The following is a 20,871-nucleotide window of genomic DNA, read 5'->3' as shown; positions in this document are numbered from 1 at the left end:
ATTAAATAAGATAATGCATGCTAAGCCCCCAGTACAGGGACTATACATGTTAAGCTCAATCAGGGTTGGCTGTGGCTATTTTTTTGGCTGCTGCAGTATCTGACCCACAGCCACCTTCAGGACAGCCTCATCCTTCTTTACCAATGCTACCTACAGACCCCAGTTTATCAGTGTTCTCCCCATGCTAGACTCAGACCTGAGTCCTAGAGCTTGGGTGGGTCTGTCCCAAGGATAGCAAGACAGGTCCCTTTTCACCCCATTTTCTTTCTTCTTTCTCTCTCTCTCTCTTTCTCTCTTTCTTTCTTTCTTTTGGAGATGGAGTCTTGCTCTGTCACCCAGGTCGGAGTGCAGTGGCACAATCTCAGCTCACTGCAGCCTCTGCCTCCCCTGGTTCCAGCGATTCTCCTGCCTCAGCCTCCCAGGGGGCTGGGATTACAGGCATGCACCACTATGCCGAGCTAATTTTTGTATTTTTAGTAGAGACGGGTTTCACCATTTGGCCAGGCTGGTCTCGAACTCCTGACCTCAGGTGATCCACCCACCTTGGCCTCCCAAAGTGTTGGGATTACAGGCGTGAGCCACCACACCCAGCCTCCACTGTTTATTTTTAATGAGATAATACACTGGAAATACTGAGCAAGTACCCAAGGCACATTCATTCATTCAGCAAATATGCCTTGAGTGCCCATCATGTGCCAGGTACAAGACGTGTCACTGGGGCTGTAAGAGGAAGTTCACATAGACCTGGACCCTGTCCTCATGGAGCTTGTGGTCCTGTGAGGGAGACAGACATTAGTTAATGAAACCATTACCTTGTTGACTATGAAGGAGCAATGGAGGGAGGTGCTAGGAAGGACAAGTTCATAGTGCTTTGGAAGTGTTAGATCAAATAAAAGCTCCCCAGAGGACATGACGTGGGGTTGAGGGCAGGAGAGAGGATAGGAGGTAACTTGGGGAATACAGGTGGGAAGACGTTCCAGGCTGAGGCCACAGCATCTGCAACGGCCCTGTGTTGGGAAGAATCATGGGATTCTAAGAGAAAGACAGAGCGGTTGGAGCCAGAGAGTGAGAGGGAGGCAAGGGGAGGTCAGAGAGGAAGGCGGGGGCCAGATCCAAGAGGCCTGTTGGCTAGGCTGGGGACTTCTGTCCTTTTCCTGGACAGTGAAGAGCCACTTACTGCTTTAGGCAAGGGCATGTCATGATGGGGTTTGCATTTCAAAGATCGATGGTGGAGCCACTAGGCTGCAGGTGGTCTGGAGGGGCCGCAGAATATGGGGACACTCGTAGGAGACCTCAACAACTGAGCAGACAAAATGATGATGGCAACTTGGACGAGGCAGTGGTGTTGGAGATGGAGAGAAGAGACAGAGTCAGGCAAAACTTGGGAAGCAAAATTGGTTGGTTGTATTGGAGAAAGGTGGTTCAGGGCTCCCGGGCTCCCAGCCTGTGTGTGGAGGTGACAGTGGCACATGATATCGCTGTTTATCTTCCCCATTTCTGACCTTGGGTTCTGAGAGTGTCGTTCATCCCCATAATCAGGGGCTTTGGTGCCCTCTTAACAGTGTTTGTTTGGTCCCTTCCTATCTGAATATTCTTTTTCTTGATGCATTGCTAGAAGCCAACTCACAACTGGCCTGTTCTGCCATCCCTGCCCTCTGGGAACCTGCCAGCTGTCCCCAGTCATGGGCTGGCCTCTTTTTTGTTCTGAGGGAGTTTTAAAAGAGCAGATGGCTTTCCCCACCCACTTCCCCTCACCTTGGCTTATCTTCCATCTTTGGGGATAGCCCCGTCTCCTGGGGCTCAGTAGGGAGCCCCATGTAGCCATGGGGCCTCTGATAGATGTGCACACCTGCCTCCTTGGCCCCGTGGCTGTCAGCCCCGGGGAGATGGAATAGCAGAGCAGTGGGGAGGCTCCATAGGCCTGTGCCTATCCTCACTCTACCCTCTGGGCCATGCCCAGGTCTATGCCTCATTGGATGGTGTACTCCTGGGATGCTGGTCCTGGCATCCCCGGGTCAAGAAGGCACTGCTGTCATAGCCCAGTGGCAGTTGGAGGACTAGGGCCCTGAGACAGGCCAAGAAACCAGCATTTGGAGGTCTGAGCTGCCATCGCCTGTGCTGGGTGGGTATGGAGTTAGTACTTGGAAACTGATGCTCAGGAGAGGCTGCAACTCTGGGAAGGGGCCTCAGAGGCCTCTTGTTCTCTCCAGGTTCTCCTGCTGCTGCACTGGGGCAGTGTGTGTGAGGTGTGGGGACACATGCATTGGTGCATGTGCATCGCCTGTCCGCTGTGCAGCCTGTATGCACCAGTGTGAGCGTCCCTGTGTGTGAGCATAGGTGTGCATTGCCCTGGATGGGTGGGTGGGTTGGGGTGGGCATTGGCTGCTTGTATCCTTCATCCTGGTGACAGCCTGAATCCCCCATCTCTTGGGCAGGTGGCTGGCCTGTTTCATGACCCCAGCATTGGGAACCCCATCCACATCACCATTGTGCGCCTGGTCCTGCTGGAAGATGAGGAGGTGAGCGGTCATGTGGTCCCACGCTGCCCGGCAATGGCTTCGGCTGCCAGAGCCCTCCTGCCCCATGACCTGTGCTGGAAGGGCACAGTGAAGGCCTCCTTGGCCTGGACTGTGTCCCCTGCCACCCCCTGGTTCCTGACTGACTCTCTCTCAGGTCCCAGGTCCCCTGCAGGAGGTTCCTACAGGAGGGATGGTCAGGCCGGAAGCTGGACTGGTGCCTGTGGGCCTCCCACTGCCCTGCTGGGCCTCTGTCTCCTGCCTTTGTATGGGGGAGAATTGGGCTTGACCTTCTTGGAACTCAGGGGAGGCATGAGCAGTCACTCTCTCTGCCCCCAGGAGGACCTAAAGATCACGCACCATGCAGACAACACCCTGAAGAGCTTCTGCAAGTGGCAGAAAAGCATCAACATGAAGGGGGACGCCCACCCCCTGCACCATGACACCGCCATCCTGCTCACCAGGTACCGCAGCCGCAGGAGGGTGGGAACCTGCATCTCAGGAGGTGCTTCCCGGCCCTGCGGAAGAAGCCCTGGTGGAGGAGGGGGCCGTGCTCTCAGGGACCCCCGTTTTGAGGAGAGTTTGTACACCTTTGGCCCAAGGCTGGATTCTGTCCGCACTTGGGGAGGTCTTTTTATTTTGAAATAATTGTGGATTTTCATGCTGTTGTCAGAAATAATAGAGAGAGGGCCTGTATAGCCTTCATCCATTTCCCCCAGTGGTAACATCTTGCATGACTAGAGCACAGTATCCCAATCAGGAAACTGACACTGATACCATCCACAGACTTACTCAGATCTCATCAGTTCCACACGTACTTCCCTCTGTGTGTGTGTGTGTATTCAGTTCTTTGCAGTTTCATCATTGTGGGTTCACCTACCCACCCCTACAGTCTAGATACAGATCTGTCCCATCAGAAGGATGTCTCGTGCTACCCGTTTATAGTCACAGCCACCTTCCTCTCTCCTCCCCTAAACTCCGGCAACTGCTGATGTGTGCAGAGGCAGTTATTTTCCCTCTGCTGGACTCTGGCAGCTTCTGTCAGCGCCCCTGCTGGATAGTAACCAAAATTATTCTGTGCGGGTCTGTGTTCCCAAGGGTCAAAGAGATGCCCAGTGGCTTGTGTGTGAATGAGAGCACCTGCTTCCCAAGCGGCCACCGTGCTGGCCTCACGTCACAGAACGGTGGGAGGGACATCCTTTTCGCTTGGGATCAACTTGGGGGGACCCTTCCCTGGCCTTAGCTCAGGTAGGCCTGGCACTCGCCAGGTTAGCCTGAAGGCCGCTTCTTTGCCTGTGCAGGAAGGACCTGTGTGCAGCCATGAACCGGCCCTGTGAGACCCTGGGCCTGTCCCACGTGGCGGGCATGTGCCAGCCGCACCGCAGCTGCAGCATCAACGAGGACACGGGCCTGCCGCTGGCCTTCACTGTAGCCCACGAGCTCGGGCACAGGTACTGTGCCTGCCCCCATTGCTACACTGAGAGTCGAGCTTCACCCTCGCAGCCTGGGGGCACTGGGTATCCAGCCTGTGGGTCACAAAGTCCAGGGGAAAGGAAGCTCTCTGGAGAAGAAGCCCCGACCATCTTGCCATGTGCTGCCCCTGCACTGTCCCCTCCCCACAACCAGGCTGCTTCCCTGTAAAGCAGGAGAGAGGCCTGCCTGGGCATCTCTAGGACTGGCCTGGAGGGAGTCTTATTTAAAGGGGAGTTGTGATGGGCCGGAAAGTCATCGTAGCTCTTTGGCTGTCCCTCCGCATTGCCCTCAGTGCTGTATTTTTTACTCTCGATCCCTGTCCGTGTTCCTGTTTGCTCTGTGGCCTGGGCCAGTGCCTGCCCTCTCTGGGCCTCTGTGTGCTTCCCATAGATTGAGGGGTTTGGATTCAGTGATGTCCAAGGCTCCCTCCATCTGACACCGCTGCCTGAGGCTCCTGTCTTCACAGGCCTCCAGCCACCTGTGCCCTGGCTGTTGAGCTGGCGAATATGGCAGCATCTTAGATTGTCTAGCAAGCCATCAAAGGCAGGCTCCCAGAGGGTTCTGTGGGTCAAAGCTGTTGGGATCATCCATTCAGACATCCAGGTTTCGTGGGTGATGGCTGTGCCTGCAGGACCTTGAAGCTGCTTATGGCTGCAGAAAGAACAGCCTGCCGCAGTACTGCAGTTTCCTGGCTGTGTTACCCTGGCTAGTTCCTTAGACTCTCTGAGCCTCCCTGAGGGTAATAATGAGAACTGAGTGAGACTGTGTTTCTGAAAGTGCTTAGCATGGCCCATGGCACATAGTAGATGCTCAGGAAATAATTTTTCTCGTATCCTTCCCAAGGATGGTCTCTGGAGAACTTTCTGTGATACAGCAGCTCAGATCCCTTAACTCAAGTGCACAGCCTTGGGACAAGGACCTATGAGTGGGAACCGCTGTCAGACTGTTCTTGAGGCCAGTGAGCTTGCAGGGGCCATCACAGGCCCACATCTGTGCCACCTGATTTGCCATTGCTGGCCAGTCCCCGGGCTGGAGCAGGGCTGCTCTGGGTCCCTGGCCCTTATTTCAGGCTGGAGCAGGAGCCCTTGGGATACTAGCTGATGTACCCTCATTTTACATTCAGGAAACTGAGGCTCAGAGAAGGGAATGTGACTTTCTGCGGCCATTGGGTGGCAGAATCAGCCCTGGGAACTAGGACTGTGCACCTTGTGGGTGTCCAGGGGAGGGCAGGCTGGCAGCCTCCCGCCGGCTCACCCGCCCCTGGGGCCTGTGCTCTCACACAGTTTTGGCATTCAGCATGACGGAAGCGGCAATGACTGTGAGCCCGTTGGGAAACGGCCTTTCATCATGTCTCCACAGCTCCTGTACGACGCTGCTCCCCTCACCTGGTCCCGCTGCAGCCGCCAGTACATCACCAGGTTCCTTGAGTAAGTCCCCCAGCCCTGGGCCCCTACGCCTTGATCCATGAGGTCAAGGTCTGCTGGGAGAGATGCAGACAGTCACACTGCAGGGCCGGGGTAGAGGGAAGCAGAGGGGCACCTGGCAAAGATGTGGTGCTGGCGTCCCAAATGTCCTCCTGGAAGGAGGCTTGAACTTGGAGGAGGAGCGAGAATTCACACATGTGCAGAAGGGAGAAGAATGGCGTTCTTGGTAGAGGAAGCCTGAGACAGGCCTGCAGCCGTAAAGGAGCAGGAGAGCTTTCAGGGAACGGCAGAACCCTGAGCAAGGCTATGGGAGCCAAGGCTGCGTAGGAAATGAAGCCGGAGGAGGTGAGGGCCGGCCACAAGGTCCAGTCAGAGGCAGGAAGAAGGGGCCATTAAAGGAACTGAAATACGAAGCTTTCTCCTTTTTTTCATGTTCTCTTTATTTGTTCTGGTGTTTTTGTTGTTGTTGTTTGTTTTTTGAGGCAGAGTCTCGCTCTGTTGCCCAGGCTGGAGTGCAGTGGCGCGATCTTGGCTCACTTGCAACCTCCGCCTCCCGGGTTCAAGCGATTCTTCTGCCTCAGCCTCCTGAGTAGCTGGGACTACAGGCGTGCGCCACAATGGCTGGCTACTTTTTGTATTTTTAGTAGAGATGAGGTTTTGCCGTGTTGGCCAGACTGGTCTTGAACTTGTGACCTCAGGTGATCCGCCCACCTTGGCCTCCCAGAGTGCTGGAATTACAGGCATGAGCCACCATGCCCGGCCTGTTCTGGTGTTTTGTTTTTTTTTTTTCTTCAAATTTGCTATTTAATGTTCTAAGTAAGAAAAAGTTTTAAATTTAAATTATTGGCATAAATTGTACCATTCATCTTTATTTTGTGCAGTGCCAGTTTTAAATGCAAATATAAGAGTATAGCTGACCCCAGAACAACTCGGGGTCAGGGGTGCTGACTCCCGTGCAATTGAAAATCCACATATAACTTTCGACTCGCCCAAAACTACTAATAGCCTACTGTTGACTGGAAGCCTTATTGATAACATAAACAGTTAATACATATTTTGTATGTTGTATATAATATATACTGTATTCTTACAATAAAGTAAGCTAGAGAAAAGCAAATGTTACTGAAATCATAAGGAAGAGAAAATATGTTCACTGTTCATTAAGTGGAAGTGGATGTTCATTAAGTGGAAGAGGATCCTCATCCTCTTCATGTTGAGTAGGCTGAGGAGAGAGGAGAAAGGCAGGGGATGATCTCAGGGGTGGCAGAGGTGAAAAAAATCCACATGTAAGTGGACCTGTGCAGTTCAAATCCATGTTGTTCAAAGGTCAGCTGTATTAACTTGTATGCAGAGTCACTGAAATTATACAATTCGTCTTTTGTAGCTCATATTTACCAGAGGATGAGATAGAATAAAACTATCTCAACTAGTTTCATCTCACTCCTTGGTATGTGCATGTTCTACCCAGGCTCTCTACCTTTTCTTACCAATGAGGAAGGAAAGACTGAAAGGAGAAGGAACTGTGGGGTTCTCTTTCCTCCCATGTCTTCATTTTCTGCATAGCGATTGGCTAATACAGGGGTGTTAACACGGGTAAGAAAGGATGATGGTGCTCCTTGGTCACTGTCTTCTTTCTGCATTTGAAGTAAGTCTGGTTCAAATGGAAAATGCAGCCTCTGGGCCTGTCAGTGCCCCCCGTCCCTTACTCAGTTGTTGACATAACATGTTTATTGTCTAATTGCTTTGAGTCTCACCGAACTCCTACACATTATAGATTCTGAGCTCATGGACCAAAGTAAATGTGAGATGCAAGTGGAGCAGCAAGGAATGGTGGACACAGACATTGCCCGTGTCTCCTCTGCTCAGATACAGGCTCCTTTGTCCCATCAGACCTTGCTTACTGGCTGGGCATGGTGGCTTATGCCTGTAATTCCAGCACTTTGGGAGGCTGAGGCGGGTGGGTCACTTGAGGTCAGGAGTTCGAGACCAACCTGGCCAACATGGTGAAACCCCTTCTCTACTGAAAATACAAAAATTAGCCGGGTGTGGTGGTGGGTGCCTGTAATCCCAGCTACTCCGGAGGCTGAGGCAGCAGAATCACTTGAACCCAGGAGGCGGAGGTTGCAGTGAGCCGAAATTGCGCCACTGCACTCCAGCCTGTGCCACAGTGAGACTCCATCTCAAAAAATAATAATAATCATAAAATAAATAGATCTCGCTTACAAGGCACAAGGTCAAAGATAGGCAGAATTCAAGATGGCGAGCCAGACACAGTGGCTCATGCCTGTAATCCCATTTCTTTGGGAGGCCGAGGTGGGTGGATCACCTGAGGTCAGGAGTTCAAGACCAGCCTGGCCAACATGGTGAAACCCCCTCTTTACTAAAAATATAAAAAATTAGCTGGGCATGGTGGCAGACGCCTATAATCCCAGCTATTCAGGAGCCTGAGGCAGGAGAATTGCTTGAACCCAGGAGGTGGAGGCTGCAGTGAGCCAAGATCTCGTCACTGCACTCCAACCTGGGCAACAAGAGCAAAAAAACTCCGTCTCAAAAAAAAAAAAAAAAAAAGAATAGAAGATGGCAACAGCAGAGCATTGTACACCTAAACCTGCCCCACTTCTCCCCACCCTCCATTGCTTTTTTCTAGGCAACCACCTTCAAACTTAACACTGTTAGCTTTTTCTTGTATTTACTTTCCTATTTCCTAAAAGTATTGCTAGACTCTCATTTATTGATTTTCCAGTTTAGATATTATCTGGAAGGTTGGGATTTAGCACCCTTGCATCACTTCCTGTATATACATTTGTCCCCTCACCTTTCATCCCAATTTAGTGTTAACATATTTGGATTAAGTCCATATTCTGCATTTTCATTATTATGGCTATAAATCTTGATGGCTGAACTAAGTGTTGTAATAAGATGGCATTTCTTTCTTTCTTTCTTTCTTTTTTTTTTTTTGAGAGAGAGTCTCACTCTGTTGCCCCAGCTGGAATACAGTGGCACAATCTAGGCTCACTGCAGCCTCTGCCTCCCGGGTTCAAGCGATTCTCATGCCTCAGCCTCCCAAGTAGCTGGGATTACAGGCATCTGCCACCCTCACCCAGCTAATGTTTGTATTTTTAGTAGAGATGGGGTTTCCATGTTGGCCAGGCTGGTCTCGAACTCCTGACCTCAAGTGATTCGCCACCTTGGCCTCCCAAAGTGCTGGGATTACAGGTGAGAGCCACCGCACCCCATCTAGATGGCATTTCTTTTTAAGAACAAGTTTTTTATTTGCTTGGTTTTCATTGCTTCTCCAGGCCTTCCAGATCCTTTAATAGTTTTAAAAGATGTCTCTTAATCCAGTTTTCCCAAAGGTAATCCCTACCAGATAATCCAGCAGTTCCCTTCCTTCTTGGACCCTCCTCCCAACTTCCCTCTGTCCTCCAGTTTAGACTGGATGCTTTCTAGGCCTGCCCCAAAATATTCATGGAGGGTCTTCCTGTTTCTTGGATCCCATGCTACTTTTTCTATGGGGAGGTACTTTTTTTTTTTTTAATTTGTTTTGGTGGAGCACATCCTCAAGCAGCTTTCTGAGAAAGAGTGCATGGAGGTAAATGGTTTGCCCGTCTCAAAGTGTCTTTATTCTTCCCTCACATCTGATTGATATTTTGATTTGATATCAACTTCTGGGTTGGAAGTGACTCTTCTTCAGAATGTTGAACGCATTTTTCTGTTGTCTTCTAGTTTCCAACATTGCTCTGAAGAGATCCCATACCATTGTGATTTGAATGTGACCTTTTAAAAAATCTGGAAGCTTTTAGGACTCTCTGTCTTTCTCTCTCTTTTTGGTGATTTTAAATTTTACAATATATGCCTTGGTCTATTTTAATTTGAGGGAGCACTCACTGGACTGTTTTAATCTAGAAACTTGTGCCCTTCAATTCTTGAACTGTTGTTGTATTATTTATTTGATAACTTTCTTACATTTTTTCTTTCTGGAACCCTGAATATTCAGCTATTCTCTCACTTTCTTATTTTTAAACATTTTACACTTTTTCATCTCTTTCTATTTTCTTTTCTTTTCTATCCTCCCTCCCTCCCTCCTCTCTCTCTCTCTCTCTTTCTCTCTCCATCTTTCTTTCTTTCTTTGAGTCTCACTTTGTTGCCCAGGCTGGAGTGCAGTGCCACAATCATGGCTCACTGCAGCCTTGAGCTCCCAGGCACAAATGATCCTCCTGCCTCAGCATCCCGAGTAGCTGGGACAACAGGTGTGTGCCACCACACCCAGCTAATTTTTTAATTTTTAATTTTTTCTAGAGATGGAGTTTTGCCACGTTGCTCAGGCTGGGCTTGAACTTCTGGACTCCTCCCTCAGCCTCCCAAAGTTCTGGGATTACAGTTGTGAGCCAGCGTGCCCAGCCACCTCTTTCTGTTTTCTAGGAGGCATCTGATTTATCTTTACTTTACAATCCTTCTATTAAAATTTTCATTTTTTATTGTACTTTTAATTTCTTAAACTTTCTCATTCACTAAATACACATTGAGTGTCTCATATCTGAAATACTTAGGACCAGAAGTGTTTTAGATTTTGGATTTTTTTTTTAATTTTTGAGTATTTGCATTATACTTAGCAGTTCAGAATCCCCAGTCTGAAAGTCCAAAATCTGAAGTGCTCCAAAGAGCATTTCCTCTGAACATCATGTTAGTGCTCAAAAGTTTTGGATTTTGGAGCATTTGGATTTTGAGATTGGAGATGCTTAACCTGTGCACCTTTTGATCCTATTCCTGTTTCGTGGGTACAGTATGTTCTCTTATCTCTGTGAGGTTATTACTTACATGGATTTGACTTTTTTCTTCTGTTCCCTGAAATGTTTTTCTTTCCTTTGGGTTATTTTAAAAAATATATTTGTTTCATGTTAACAGTTTCCTTGGCCAGGCGTGGTGGCTCATGCCTGTAATCCCAGCACTTTGGGAGGCTGAGGCAGGCAGATCTCTTGAGGTCAGGAGTTCGAGACCAGCCTGGCCAACATGGTGAAACCCTGTCTCTACTAAAAAAAAAATAAAATACAAAAAATTAGCCAGGCATGGTGGCTGGTGCCTGTAATCGCAGCTACTCAGGAGGCTGAGGCAGGAGAATCGCTTGAACCTGGGAGGCGAAGGCTGCAGTGAACCGAGATTGCGCCACTGTACTCCAGCCTGGGCAACAGAGAGAGACTCTGTCTCAAAAAAAAGTTTTCTTAAAATGCATTGGCTGTATTTCATATAAAGCAAGGAGATGCAGAGATACTCATTGTGCAGTTTGTGGACTTGGGCAGGACTTTTCCAAGTCACTGATGAAGGACTGGTTTGGACGGGGATATTTTGGGGAGATCCTCTAATGTCAGTATCTGAGGTCATTTTTCTGAGTGATTCAGTTTTCCGAGAGGAATCCTCTAGACTTTTCCTGGGAGACTGTATGTCTGGCTGCAGCATTCTGGCTTGGCATGTTTCCTACCCTTCAATGTGTAGACTTTTGCCTGTCCTCTTTTCTCTGTAGGTCCTTCTGCCTTGGGCCTTCATGTATGTCCACCGTTCCTGGGCCAGAGCCTCCTGGTTCACCCTCTCCAGGGAGTGATCCCCGGCCCTCTGCTGGGTGGCAGGTGGCCGTCACTTGGCTACTCAGGGCTGGGGAGGGGATCTAGGGTCTGATCAGTTCTTACAGACTTTCAGGCCTACTGTCTTCAGCCCTCCTGGCCCTAAGGCCCTGAGGGGTCCCTGGAAACTCAATTCCTGAGCCTTTCCAGGCTTCTCTTTCTGGGTAGTTCCTCCCTGCAGGCACTTGGCTCTCAGCTTTCATCACTCTACCAAGTCAGCTACTGCCTGGCCATCTGCTTCCCAGCTTCCAGAATCTTGTTGACATCCTTCATTACCCATCATCACCCCTTATGGATTTATGCCTTGTTCATTTCCTCTACTGTCATCATAGTGGAGTTTTGGAAGGGAGCAGTGATAAATCTGTCTGCTCAATGTGCCGTGTTTTTCTACAAGTCCACTCACTGTGGGGTTTAAGCAGGGATGTGACCAGGTCCATTAGGGATGTAAGAGCAAGGATGCTGGCCTCCAGTGGAAGAGGGATTACTGGCGTGGGCAGTGGGATTGGAAGCAGAGAAGAGTTTTGTTTGGTGGTTAAGGACCTAGACTGGCCGGGCACGGTGGCTCACACCTGTAATCCCAGCACTTTGGGAGACTGAGGCAGGCAGATCCCTTGAGGTCAGGAGTTTGAGACAAGCCTGGCCAACATGGTGAAACCCCGTCTCTGCTAAAAATACAAAAATTAGCTGGGCGTGGTTGTGCACACCTATAATCCCAGCTACTCGGGAGGCTAGGCAGGAAAATTGCTTGAACCTGGGAGGCGGAGGTTGCAGTGAGCCAAGATCACGCCACTGCAGTTCAGCTTGGGCAACAGAGCAAGACCATCTTGCAGAAAAAAAAAAAAAAAAAAAAGAACCTAGACTATGGCCCAAGCTTCTACCTGTGTTGGCAGACAAGTTATATTATCCCTTAAGCCTCAAAAAGTGGACATGATGATGGGCCTGCCTTGTGCATGTGATATGAGGAATAAGTGAGAAAACGCCTGCAGTGCTTAGCACAGTGCCTGCCACACAGTGAGCATTTCACACACGCTCGTTACTATTCCTTCCACTGTTACCAACTGACAGATGGGATGGACTTGAACCAGGGAAGTGGCCTGAAGGGGGGGAGGAGGGTGTGTCTCCTTCCAGAGAGAGGCAGAGAATGAGAGAATGGCTTCAGAAAATCAGAATAGTAGCCACTCCCACAGCACCCCCAGGGCTTGTTCCCAGCTGCCCCGACCCAGGGTGCTGCCCAACACCCTGGCTCTAGGACAGACAGACAGACAGACAAGTCTCTGTCCTCATTCAGCTGCTGGAATGCTTGAGGGACTTGGCTCAGGGCCTGGGGTGAGGGTGGGAGGACAGGGTGAGAGTCAGAGCCAGCCGGGGCCTCCCAGAGCCTTGGCACCAGGGAGAGCCAGACAGAAGCAGAGCAATACGTGCCTCCCCAGTGGAGGGGTGTTTGGGAGGAAGAAGAACCCCTTCTTCCCAAGGTCCTTTTGCACTTTCACCTTTGTATCCTGGGAGTCAGGCAGCAGGGCCCTCCCAAGGCCCAGGAGGTGGAAGGAAGAGGGTGTGCAGAGGTGGGGAGGGTGGCAGCAGCCTGTCTTCCAGCCTGCAGTCTTTGGTCTCCTTGCTGGGGGTGGGACAGGAGAGAGAGGGTGGGCCCCACCCCACCCAAGCAGGTTGGGGGACAGAATGAGTGAGATTCACCAAAAGTACCAAACAGTCAGGCAGTGTTTCTAGGACTTGGGGGCATCTCAGAGGCACTCATACCACCCTCTCATCCTGGCTGGTCCTGAAGCCCTTTGGCTTCCTGCATATAGATGCTTATCCAGCCAGGTAGACCCACAGGGCTGAATCCAAACTCATTCTTGCTGTGTCCACAGCCTCCATGTCCATCAGGCCCTGTATGCCAGGACCGTGGTAAAGGAGACAGACCTCCAGGTGCCTGTCCTCCAGGCCCTCACACTGTGGGGAGATGGACAGATGACCGTTGGGGATGATTGGCACTGAGGCACGCAGTCCTCGTGGGTCTGTAGGAATGGGGAGAGGGGCACCAAGCCCTCCTGGGGTCAGGAACAGTGACTCGGAGAAGGAGCCTGCCTTCTAAAGGCCGACTTCCACCCCGAGGAAGAAGGGTGCTGCTGTAAGTGGAGGGCAGGCTGGGCAGAGGCCGGGGCCGTGCGAATGGAGGGTGGGGTAGAAGAACCCTCAGGAGGTGGTGGGGGGGCGCTGGAGGGTAGCTTCTGGAGCTTGTCCAAGACGGTTGACCTGAAGAACTCTAAGAACCTTTCCGGGCTGACAGGTGCTTTAAGGGACCCTGGGGAGAGGTCACAGCATTTCACCAGTGTCAACTTGGACCTGGGTGGGGAGGAGGGGAGGCCCTGGTCCCTGCTTTCCTCAAAGCCAGGGAGAGAGGCAGGCTGGGTCACATGTGGGGTCCTTCACTTCACCCCATGGACCCCACATTCAGTGACTCCATGACCAGATCCCAGGGGTGGCCAGGGGAGCGGGCCCACAGGTCTCTCCTGTCAGTGGTGGGCAGCTCTTTGCAGTCTCAAGATGAGAGTGAGGCTTCTGACCAGAGTCACCTACTGTCTGCTTTGACCTCTTGTGGGACTGCCCAGCCCCGCTATAATTAGCTTAAGGAGGGGTGTGGAGGGGAAGGGCTGACGGGTTTGGGGATCCGGGTGTGTCGGCAGCGCAGAGGACCTGGCAGTCAGCCTGCCAGAGGAAGGAAGGGCTGGCTGCCGGCCGCCTGTGTGATTTTTCCCAAGAAGACACTGCTATTTATACCCCTGTAGCTTGGGATCAGCCTCTTGTAGATGAGGACGTGAAGGCCCAAGGCCACACAGCATCTACAGCCAGGCAGAGTAGAACTTGGGTTTCTAACTCCCAAGACAGCACCTCGGCCTGATTCTGGCAGTGGATTCTGTGAGGGTCGCCTCATGCTCCCAACTTCTCCCACACACCCAGGGTGGGCTGAGAGATTGTTGTGGCTTCAGCTGCCCAACAGCAGGCCCGCAGGAGCCACGTGAGCAGCGAGTCAGCACTGGGGCACCCAGGAAGCAGAAGGGCTGGGCTGCAGCCCAGGGACTGTCGGTGCCGGGATGAAGCGCATTGGACCCCTCAGCCCCTGGGTCAGAGGACTCCCTGGCTGAGATGGGTGAGCCCCCAGTCTACCTCCTCCAGCCACGGAATGCTAGCAGGAAGGAGGGAGCCCAGGGCCAGCTGACCCCACCACCCCCTGCTGACACTCTGCCCCGGGTGCAGGCCCAGGGAGGCTCAAGGAGCCCCAAGCCACAGGAGCACTGGGGACACTCCTTTCTCCCCGCCAGGCCTCGCTGCCATGGTTTTGAACTTGTATTTGGGGTGAAGTATTTGAGGCCAGGCTCGCGATTGAATGGGAGGAGCCCTGCACTGCGGGCAGCCCAGTGAGTAGACACAGCCTGGTGCAGGCAGCCTGGGCCTGGCTCCAGATCCTGGCCATCACATCCCTCTTGTGCGACCCAGGGCAAGTGACGTATGGGCCCTGACTGTGTGAGGGGAGGTGATGGTAGAGTCTGCCCGGGATGTTGTGAGGAGCAAATGAGAGGGTATGCCCCCAGCACCCGGGACCAGCCTGGCACATGGTCATCTTGGGCACTAGGATTGCATCCAGCAGCTGCCCATCTGCCAACGCCCATATTAGAGGATCTGCTTCCAGCCAGCATGGGCAGTCTGGGTGATTCCAGGAGGATTCCAGGATTCTCAGTAGAAGTCTGGTCACCTTGGCTTTCTTCTCCGCAGCTCTGGGCAGAGTCAGGGGCCTGTCACTGGCCAGGGGACTTAGGAGACCACATAGACACCCCCTGCACCCTGGGTCTCCCAGCTGCCAGGCCCCCTCCACTGAAATCTGGGCTTTGGGATTCCATGGTCTGATCCACCCTCCCAGCCTCTCTCCACACCTGCCTTCAGTGGTCTTGGCCCTGTTTCCTGACCCTTTCGTGTTCTCCCAGCCTCTCCACATCTCGGAGTGTCTCTTTCTCTCCCTGCTGGACTCCAGGATCCATCACCTTTGCCCTTCTTCCCTGTGCGACCCCCCCGCCTGTCCCCATCAGGACTGTATGCTCATCCTGGCCCTCTGTCCTGGCGCCACCTGCCCTGAGGCCACCCAGACTGGAGAATTGGAGGGTTGGTGCCTCCCTATCTCCTCTGCCTGGCTAGAGGCCCCAGGTCCTGCGGGTCCTGCCTCCCTCCATTGTTTCTGCCCAAGTTGTGGCTGCCTGGGTCATCCCCAGCCCTGCAAGTCTGTGTGGCTCAATTCTCCCCAGCCACTGCTGCCCCCAGAAGGCCCCAAACCTTCCTCCAGTTCCTCCAGGACAGCAATGAGCTGTGGGCAGGGTGGTCAGCATGCCAGGGCACTCCTGCTGCTAAGCCGTAGTGGTGCCCGCCTAAGGTCCAGCAGGGGCAGCAGGCTGGTCACTGGTCCCAGAAGCAATAGCATGCCTGAGGGTTGTACAGAGTGAGGCAGGGGCAGAAGCGGGTGCCAGCCGGGCCTGGGCCGCCCTCCCCAGGGTCCCCGCCTCCGTGCTCTCTGCCTCGTGGCGTTGGGTCTGGGCAGCCTTGTCTTCGCCACACCGCAGCAGCAGGAGTATGTGGTGGATACAGATGGCGCCTGCTTTTGTCTGCCAGTTTCCCCGCCACCGCTGCCAGGGAATGCCAGCTGGAGGAAGGCAGGAGTAGATAGGGTATGACAGAGGCCGGAGGCCAGCCCTGTCGGTGGGGGGTGGGGGAAACGGGACAGGCACGGCTGCCCTGGGCTCTCCCCCAGGGGAGGGGCTGCTTTCCAGACCTTGCCCTTCCACAGATGACCCGAGGTCTCTGCCTGGGTGGGGCTGTTGGAGGCTCTGTTGTGTCAACTGTGATGTGATGTTCTCCGGATCCTTGTCGGGCCTGGCTCCAGGGTCTGGGCTCAGACACAGAGGCTGGAGGGTCGGAGAGCAGGGCCACATGACAGCTTGGCATTCCAGGAGGCCTTCTGAGGGAAGGGCCCTGGCAGCATGTGCAGAGGCCTGGGATTGGGGTTGGGGTTGTTTAGCCAGCTGGAGTGCCCAGGAGGTGAGATGAGAGAGGCCGGGAGGGCCTGTGCTGCTGGCTGCGGGTGGAGGATCAGCTGAGCCGAGCGGGGAGGCTGGAGTTTCCTACAGTTGTAGGGCTCTGTGCCCCCTCCCACCTCTCCTCCTCTCCCGGCCCCACCAAGGCTTCTCCAATGGGTCTCATAGGCTGCACCCCCCTCCATCCTCCCGTCCCATCTCTAGCCGTGGGTGGGGCCTGTGCCTGGATGACCCTCCTGCCAAGGACATCATCGACTTCCCCTCGGTGCCGCCTGGCGTCCTCTATGATGTGAGCCACCAGTGCCGCCTCCAGTACGGGGCTTACTCTGCCTTCTGCGAGGACATGGATGTGAGTGGGGCCGGTGTGGGTGTGAGGGTGTGGGGACACGGCAGGAGGGCTCAGGGGACAGCTCTCATCAGCCCGTGGATGCCAGCCTGGGAGCAACCTCGCCTGGCCTGGGCTGCGCCCCAGAGTGACACTGTGAGACGTCAAGTGGCCTGTGGGAGAGGCCAGGGATGGGCGGCCACAGACCCAGCTCTGAATTCTGGGTCAACCGTGGACCAACTGTGACCCTTTGGACAAGTCCCTTCGCCTCTCTGGAGCTGGCTCATAAGAGGGAAAAGGAACCCCTGTGGGGAGGGTCTATTTATCCTGGCGAAGATCGCCTGAAGTGATCTTCTAACGGGAGTGTTTCCAGAGGAGGGGCTGGGCCGGGAGAGGTGTGGACAGCTGGGGACCGCTCTGAGCAGCGCAGCCCCGGGCGCCCCACACCACCACATGGTCCGGGGAGGAAGGTGGGAGCAGACACACAAGAAGGAACCTCTGGGGGTCTGTGGGCCCCTGCCATGTGGAGGGGTGCCCAGGGGACCCTTGGGGACAGGGAGGGGGCAGGGTGGGTGGCAGCACGGGGCAGGTTGTAAGGGTATGGCCCATGCCCTCCTCCTCGCAGAATGTCTGCCACACACTCTGGTGCTCTGTGGGGACCACCTGTCACTCCAAGCTGGATGCAGCCGTGGACGGCACCCGGTGTGGGGAGAATAAGGTAGGGGATGTCCCCAGTCCCGGCAGTGAGTGTGTGAGAGGCCAGACTTCCTGCTGTGACTGGGCCCTGGGGTCAGCCCCGGCTCACAGTCTTGCTTGTGCTCCTAGCAGAGCCCCACGCTCTCTGCAGCCCAAGCCCCCGTCTGCAAAGTGGAGGCATTGGGGCCAGGGCTTGATTCCATGATTCCCAGGGTGTCTTCAGCTGAGTCAGCACGTGGGCTGTTTTACTCCCCGCTCAGCTCCTCCATGTGGCCTGGGTCACAGATGATTGTGATGATTGCGAGGGGACCTCTCTCACCTTCCATCCTTCCCCTCTGTGCCTTTCGCAGCCTTCCCACCCACCTTGTTCTCACTAGGGTGAGGATGACTGATAGGCTTGGGGGTGGGGTGGCTCTACCTCCATCTGTCTCGGTAGTGGTGTCTCAATGGGGAGTGCGTACCCGTGGGCTTCCGGCCCGAGGCTGTGGATGGTGGCTGGTCCGGCTGGAGCGCCTGGTCTGTCTGCTCGCGGAGCTGTGGCGTGGGCGTACAGAGCGCCGAGCGGCAGTGCACGCAGCCTACGTGAGTGTGGGGCCCAGGGTGCCCTTGGGCAGTGGGACAGAGGGACCCAAGCAGTCAGCCGATTGCAGGAGCTTGGCTTTGTCCCAGCCCCTGGCTCTTAGAAGTGTCCTGATAATGGTCAATCCGAGTGTCCAGGCCATCTTGAGTCACTTTCAAGGAGTGTTCTGGGGGCTGACAGGGTCCCCCACTGCTGACCCCTTTGCAGAGAGGGCGACACTGAGGCCCAGAGACTAGAGAGACTCATCAGAGGCCACATGGCAAAGCAGCTGCTGGCTGGAAGGAGGCAGGAGAGGGCAGTGGGGAAGAGCATGGGCCCTGGACCTTAGATGGCTCAGGGTTCGAATCCCCTCTTCACTCCTTCTCTGGGCCTCCATTTCCCCATCTGTATAATGGCAGTGCCCATCCAGTAAAGTTGTAGTCAGGGGCAAATGCAGTTTATGCAGGCCAGGCCCTCAGCCCTGCAGCTCATCTGTAGTGGGCACTCAGCAGGAGGGGCTTGGTGGCCTCAGAGGCACAACAAAGGTCTGAGATGAGACGGAGCAGCTGGGAGGATGGGACAGCACTGAAGGGGTGGCCTGAGGTGAGTGACTTCACCTCTCTGGGCCTCTGTTTCCCCATCTAAACGGGGGGGCGCAGGGGGTGTGAAGATCTGGTGAGATGCAGAGGCCAGTGGTACTGTAGACCGAGGCACTACCCGGCTGATCTTCACTTCAGGAGGCCACCCGGGGCAGGCATGGGGTTCACAGCCAGCCCCACCCAGGGCCTTGCACTTACCCAAGACTGGCCTGTGCCCCTCCCTGCCTCCTGGCCTCCAGGTCTGAGCTGGGTGGGGGCCAGCCACCCTGGCCTAGATGCGGAGGATTTCAGGAGCTGTGCTAGGTCAGACCTTTCAGCTGGCTGGGGCCCTGGGCGCTTCCTTTAGACCCGGGCTGGGGGTACTGCCACCAGGAGGAAGGCTGAGGACTCAAGGGCTCGTTAGGATGCTGGTGTCATGGGCTGGAGACTCGGAGCAGTCCCTCCAGCCAGTGCCAGTCATGCCTGCAGCTTGTCCCAGCTTCTCAACAGCCCTCTGCAGAGGCAGCCCCAACCCCACTTTATACATGAGGAAACTGAGGTCCAGAGGGTGGCCAAAGACTTGCCCATGGTCACACAGCAGGTTGGGGGCAGAGCTCAGGCTTCCTGCTGCCACCTCCCCGCAGGTCCTTACAAACAGGGAGGGTGTGTCTGGGCCAGAGGGTGGGCAGCCCAAGGGAGGAGAGCAGCGTGCACAAAGCTGGGCGGCAGGGATCTCGGGGTGTGGGTGCAGGAGGAAGCTGCTTGCTCTGGGCTGTGGCCATGCAGTAGCCACTCACTGGGCCCTCACTGGGGCCCACCCCGGTTCTCCCCACAGGCCCAAATACAAAGGCAGATACTGTGTGGGTGAGCGGAAGCGCTTCCGCCTCTGCAACCTGCAGGCCTGCCCTGCTGGCCACCCCTCCTTCCGCCACGTCCAGTGCAGCCACTTTGACGCTATGCTCTACAAGGGCCAGCTGCACACATGGGTGCCCGTGGTCAATGACGGTGAGTGCTGCCTCCAGTGGAGACATTGAGGCTCAGAGGGCTGGGGGTATGTGGGTCCAAGGTTACCCTGTGATGCAAGCAGGAGGCCCAGTCTGCAGCCTTGCAGATAGCTACCAGCCCAGCTGGAGTCTCCAGCATGTTTGTGCTGCTTGGGAGCCTCCAGCCTGCCATGGATGTGTGTCATGGAGGGGTCTTCCTGGTGGCCGCCATACTCCTGCCCCAGCTGTTGCTGATGGCTCTTCTACTTGGGCCCGCAGTGAACCCTTGCGAGCTGCACTGCCGGCCCGCGAATGAGTACTTTGCCGAGAAGCTGCGGGACGCCGTGGTCGATGGCACCCCCTGCTACCAGGTCCGGGCCAGCCGGGACCTCTGCATCAACGGCATCTGTAAGGTGTGCCTGGTTAGGTTGAGGCTCTCCCAGCACTGCCTGTCCCCAGCCCCACTGGCGGGCCCCAGGTTCTCTCCTGGATCCCTCCTGGTCCTCCTCGGGCCACCCTCCCCAAGCTCTACCATCAGGCTTCCCAGCCTGTACCCTTTATGACCTCTAAGGCAAAGCCCCTACCACGCCTCCTGGCACTGGGGACCCTCCCAGTCAGGCCTCGCCCCCCTGCGTCTCCTTGGATGCCTGCACCAGCACTGCCCCAGCCAGGAAACCGGAGCCCAGGCAGTGGCTTGACCTCTTGCTGGCTGACTGACCCCAGGCAGTGGTTTGCTCCCTGATAGAAGGGGTTAAATGAGGTGACACAGGTGACATGAAGGGCTCTGAGCTGCGAAGAGTAGCCCTTAGGGTTTGGTAACAATTTCTGTTCTTATTTTTAATAACAGTGATAGCCTCTCCTCTTTGCCCATGTCCCCAGCCACCTACTTGTCCCTGCTTCTTGCCCTCTAAGCCTCTGGGGTATCAAGGCCTGGGCTCCGAGGAGGACCAGGAGGGAGGTGCCAACCCCCAGTGCCTTTGACATTGAAATTCCCTGCACGCGCTGGTCGGGAGCCCGTGGCGTGTTAGATCCCCTGCCTGCCCGCAGGCTTTGCAGAACCCTTCCCTTCTCTTGTCTCATGTGATGCTCACGACATGCCTTTAAGGGAGGAGTAGGTCTCCCCGTCTCACATCTGAGGAAACTGAGGCTTAGGGAGGTAGAGAAGTTCACCTGGGCCAGAGGCAGAGCTGGGGTGGGGCAGGGCCAGAGACAGGCCTCCCGACCCCCACTCCCAGCTTTCTTCTCCTAACCCTGGCTGGCCCCCGGGGCTGGGGCCACAGAGGGCTGGCTGCCAGCACCAGGGGCCTCCCCTCCTTGTGTGTTGCAGAACGTGGGCTGTGACTTCGAGATTGACTCCGGCGCTATGGAGGACCGCTGTGGCGTGTGCCACGGCAACGGCTCCACCTGCCACACCGTGAGCGGGACCTTCGAGGAGGCCGAGGGCCTGGGTATGGGGTGGGACCGCTGTGGGGAGGGGTGTGCTCTTCATCTGGTGGCCCCTTCCCCATCTCCCCCGGGCCCTTGTCCTTGACCTCGTGGCCCCCACCCAGCCTAGAGATGGCTAAGCAGGGAAGCCTTGCTGGGGTGGATTCTTGCAGGAGTCAGGGGACCCCTGGCCCATGTG

General features: G+C 54.8%; 1 protein-coding gene across 5 annotated transcripts in view; it reads left to right on the top strand.

Annotated features, from left to right (window-relative positions):
- Nucleotides 1–20,871, top strand: part of ADAMTS7 (ADAM metallopeptidase with thrombospondin type 1 motif 7) — a 52,936-nt gene that overhangs the window by 18,415 nt on the left and 13,650 nt on the right. For all 5 annotated transcript variants that reach the window (XR_010137199.1, XM_024232756.3, XM_024232755.3 and 2 more), the window contains exons 5-14: nucleotides 2,436–2,519; nucleotides 2,856–2,980; nucleotides 3,818–3,967; nucleotides 5,273–5,416; nucleotides 16,311–16,455; nucleotides 17,057–17,149; nucleotides 17,564–17,709; nucleotides 19,100–19,269; nucleotides 19,527–19,660; nucleotides 20,575–20,695. Coding sequence is in view for 4 of the 5 variants with exons in the window: in XM_024232756.3 (XP_024088524.2) it covers nucleotides 2,436–2,519; nucleotides 2,856–2,980; nucleotides 3,818–3,967; nucleotides 5,273–5,416; nucleotides 16,311–16,455; nucleotides 17,057–17,149; nucleotides 17,564–17,709; nucleotides 19,100–19,269; nucleotides 19,527–19,660; nucleotides 20,575–20,695 (1,312 nt within the window). In the remaining variant the exon portion in view is untranslated. The remainder of the gene's footprint in view (nucleotides 1–2,435; nucleotides 2,520–2,855; nucleotides 2,981–3,817; nucleotides 3,968–5,272; nucleotides 5,417–16,310; nucleotides 16,456–17,056; nucleotides 17,150–17,563; nucleotides 17,710–19,099; nucleotides 19,270–19,526; nucleotides 19,661–20,574; nucleotides 20,696–20,871) is intronic.

Source organism: Pongo abelii, chromosome 16 (genome assembly GCF_028885655.2).
Source record: "Pongo abelii isolate AG06213 chromosome 16, NHGRI_mPonAbe1-v2.0_pri, whole genome shotgun sequence".
Taxonomy (NCBI): Eukaryota; Metazoa; Chordata; class Mammalia; order Primates; family Hominidae; genus Pongo; species Pongo abelii.
This window is presented reverse-complemented; position numbering and strand designations above follow the sequence as displayed.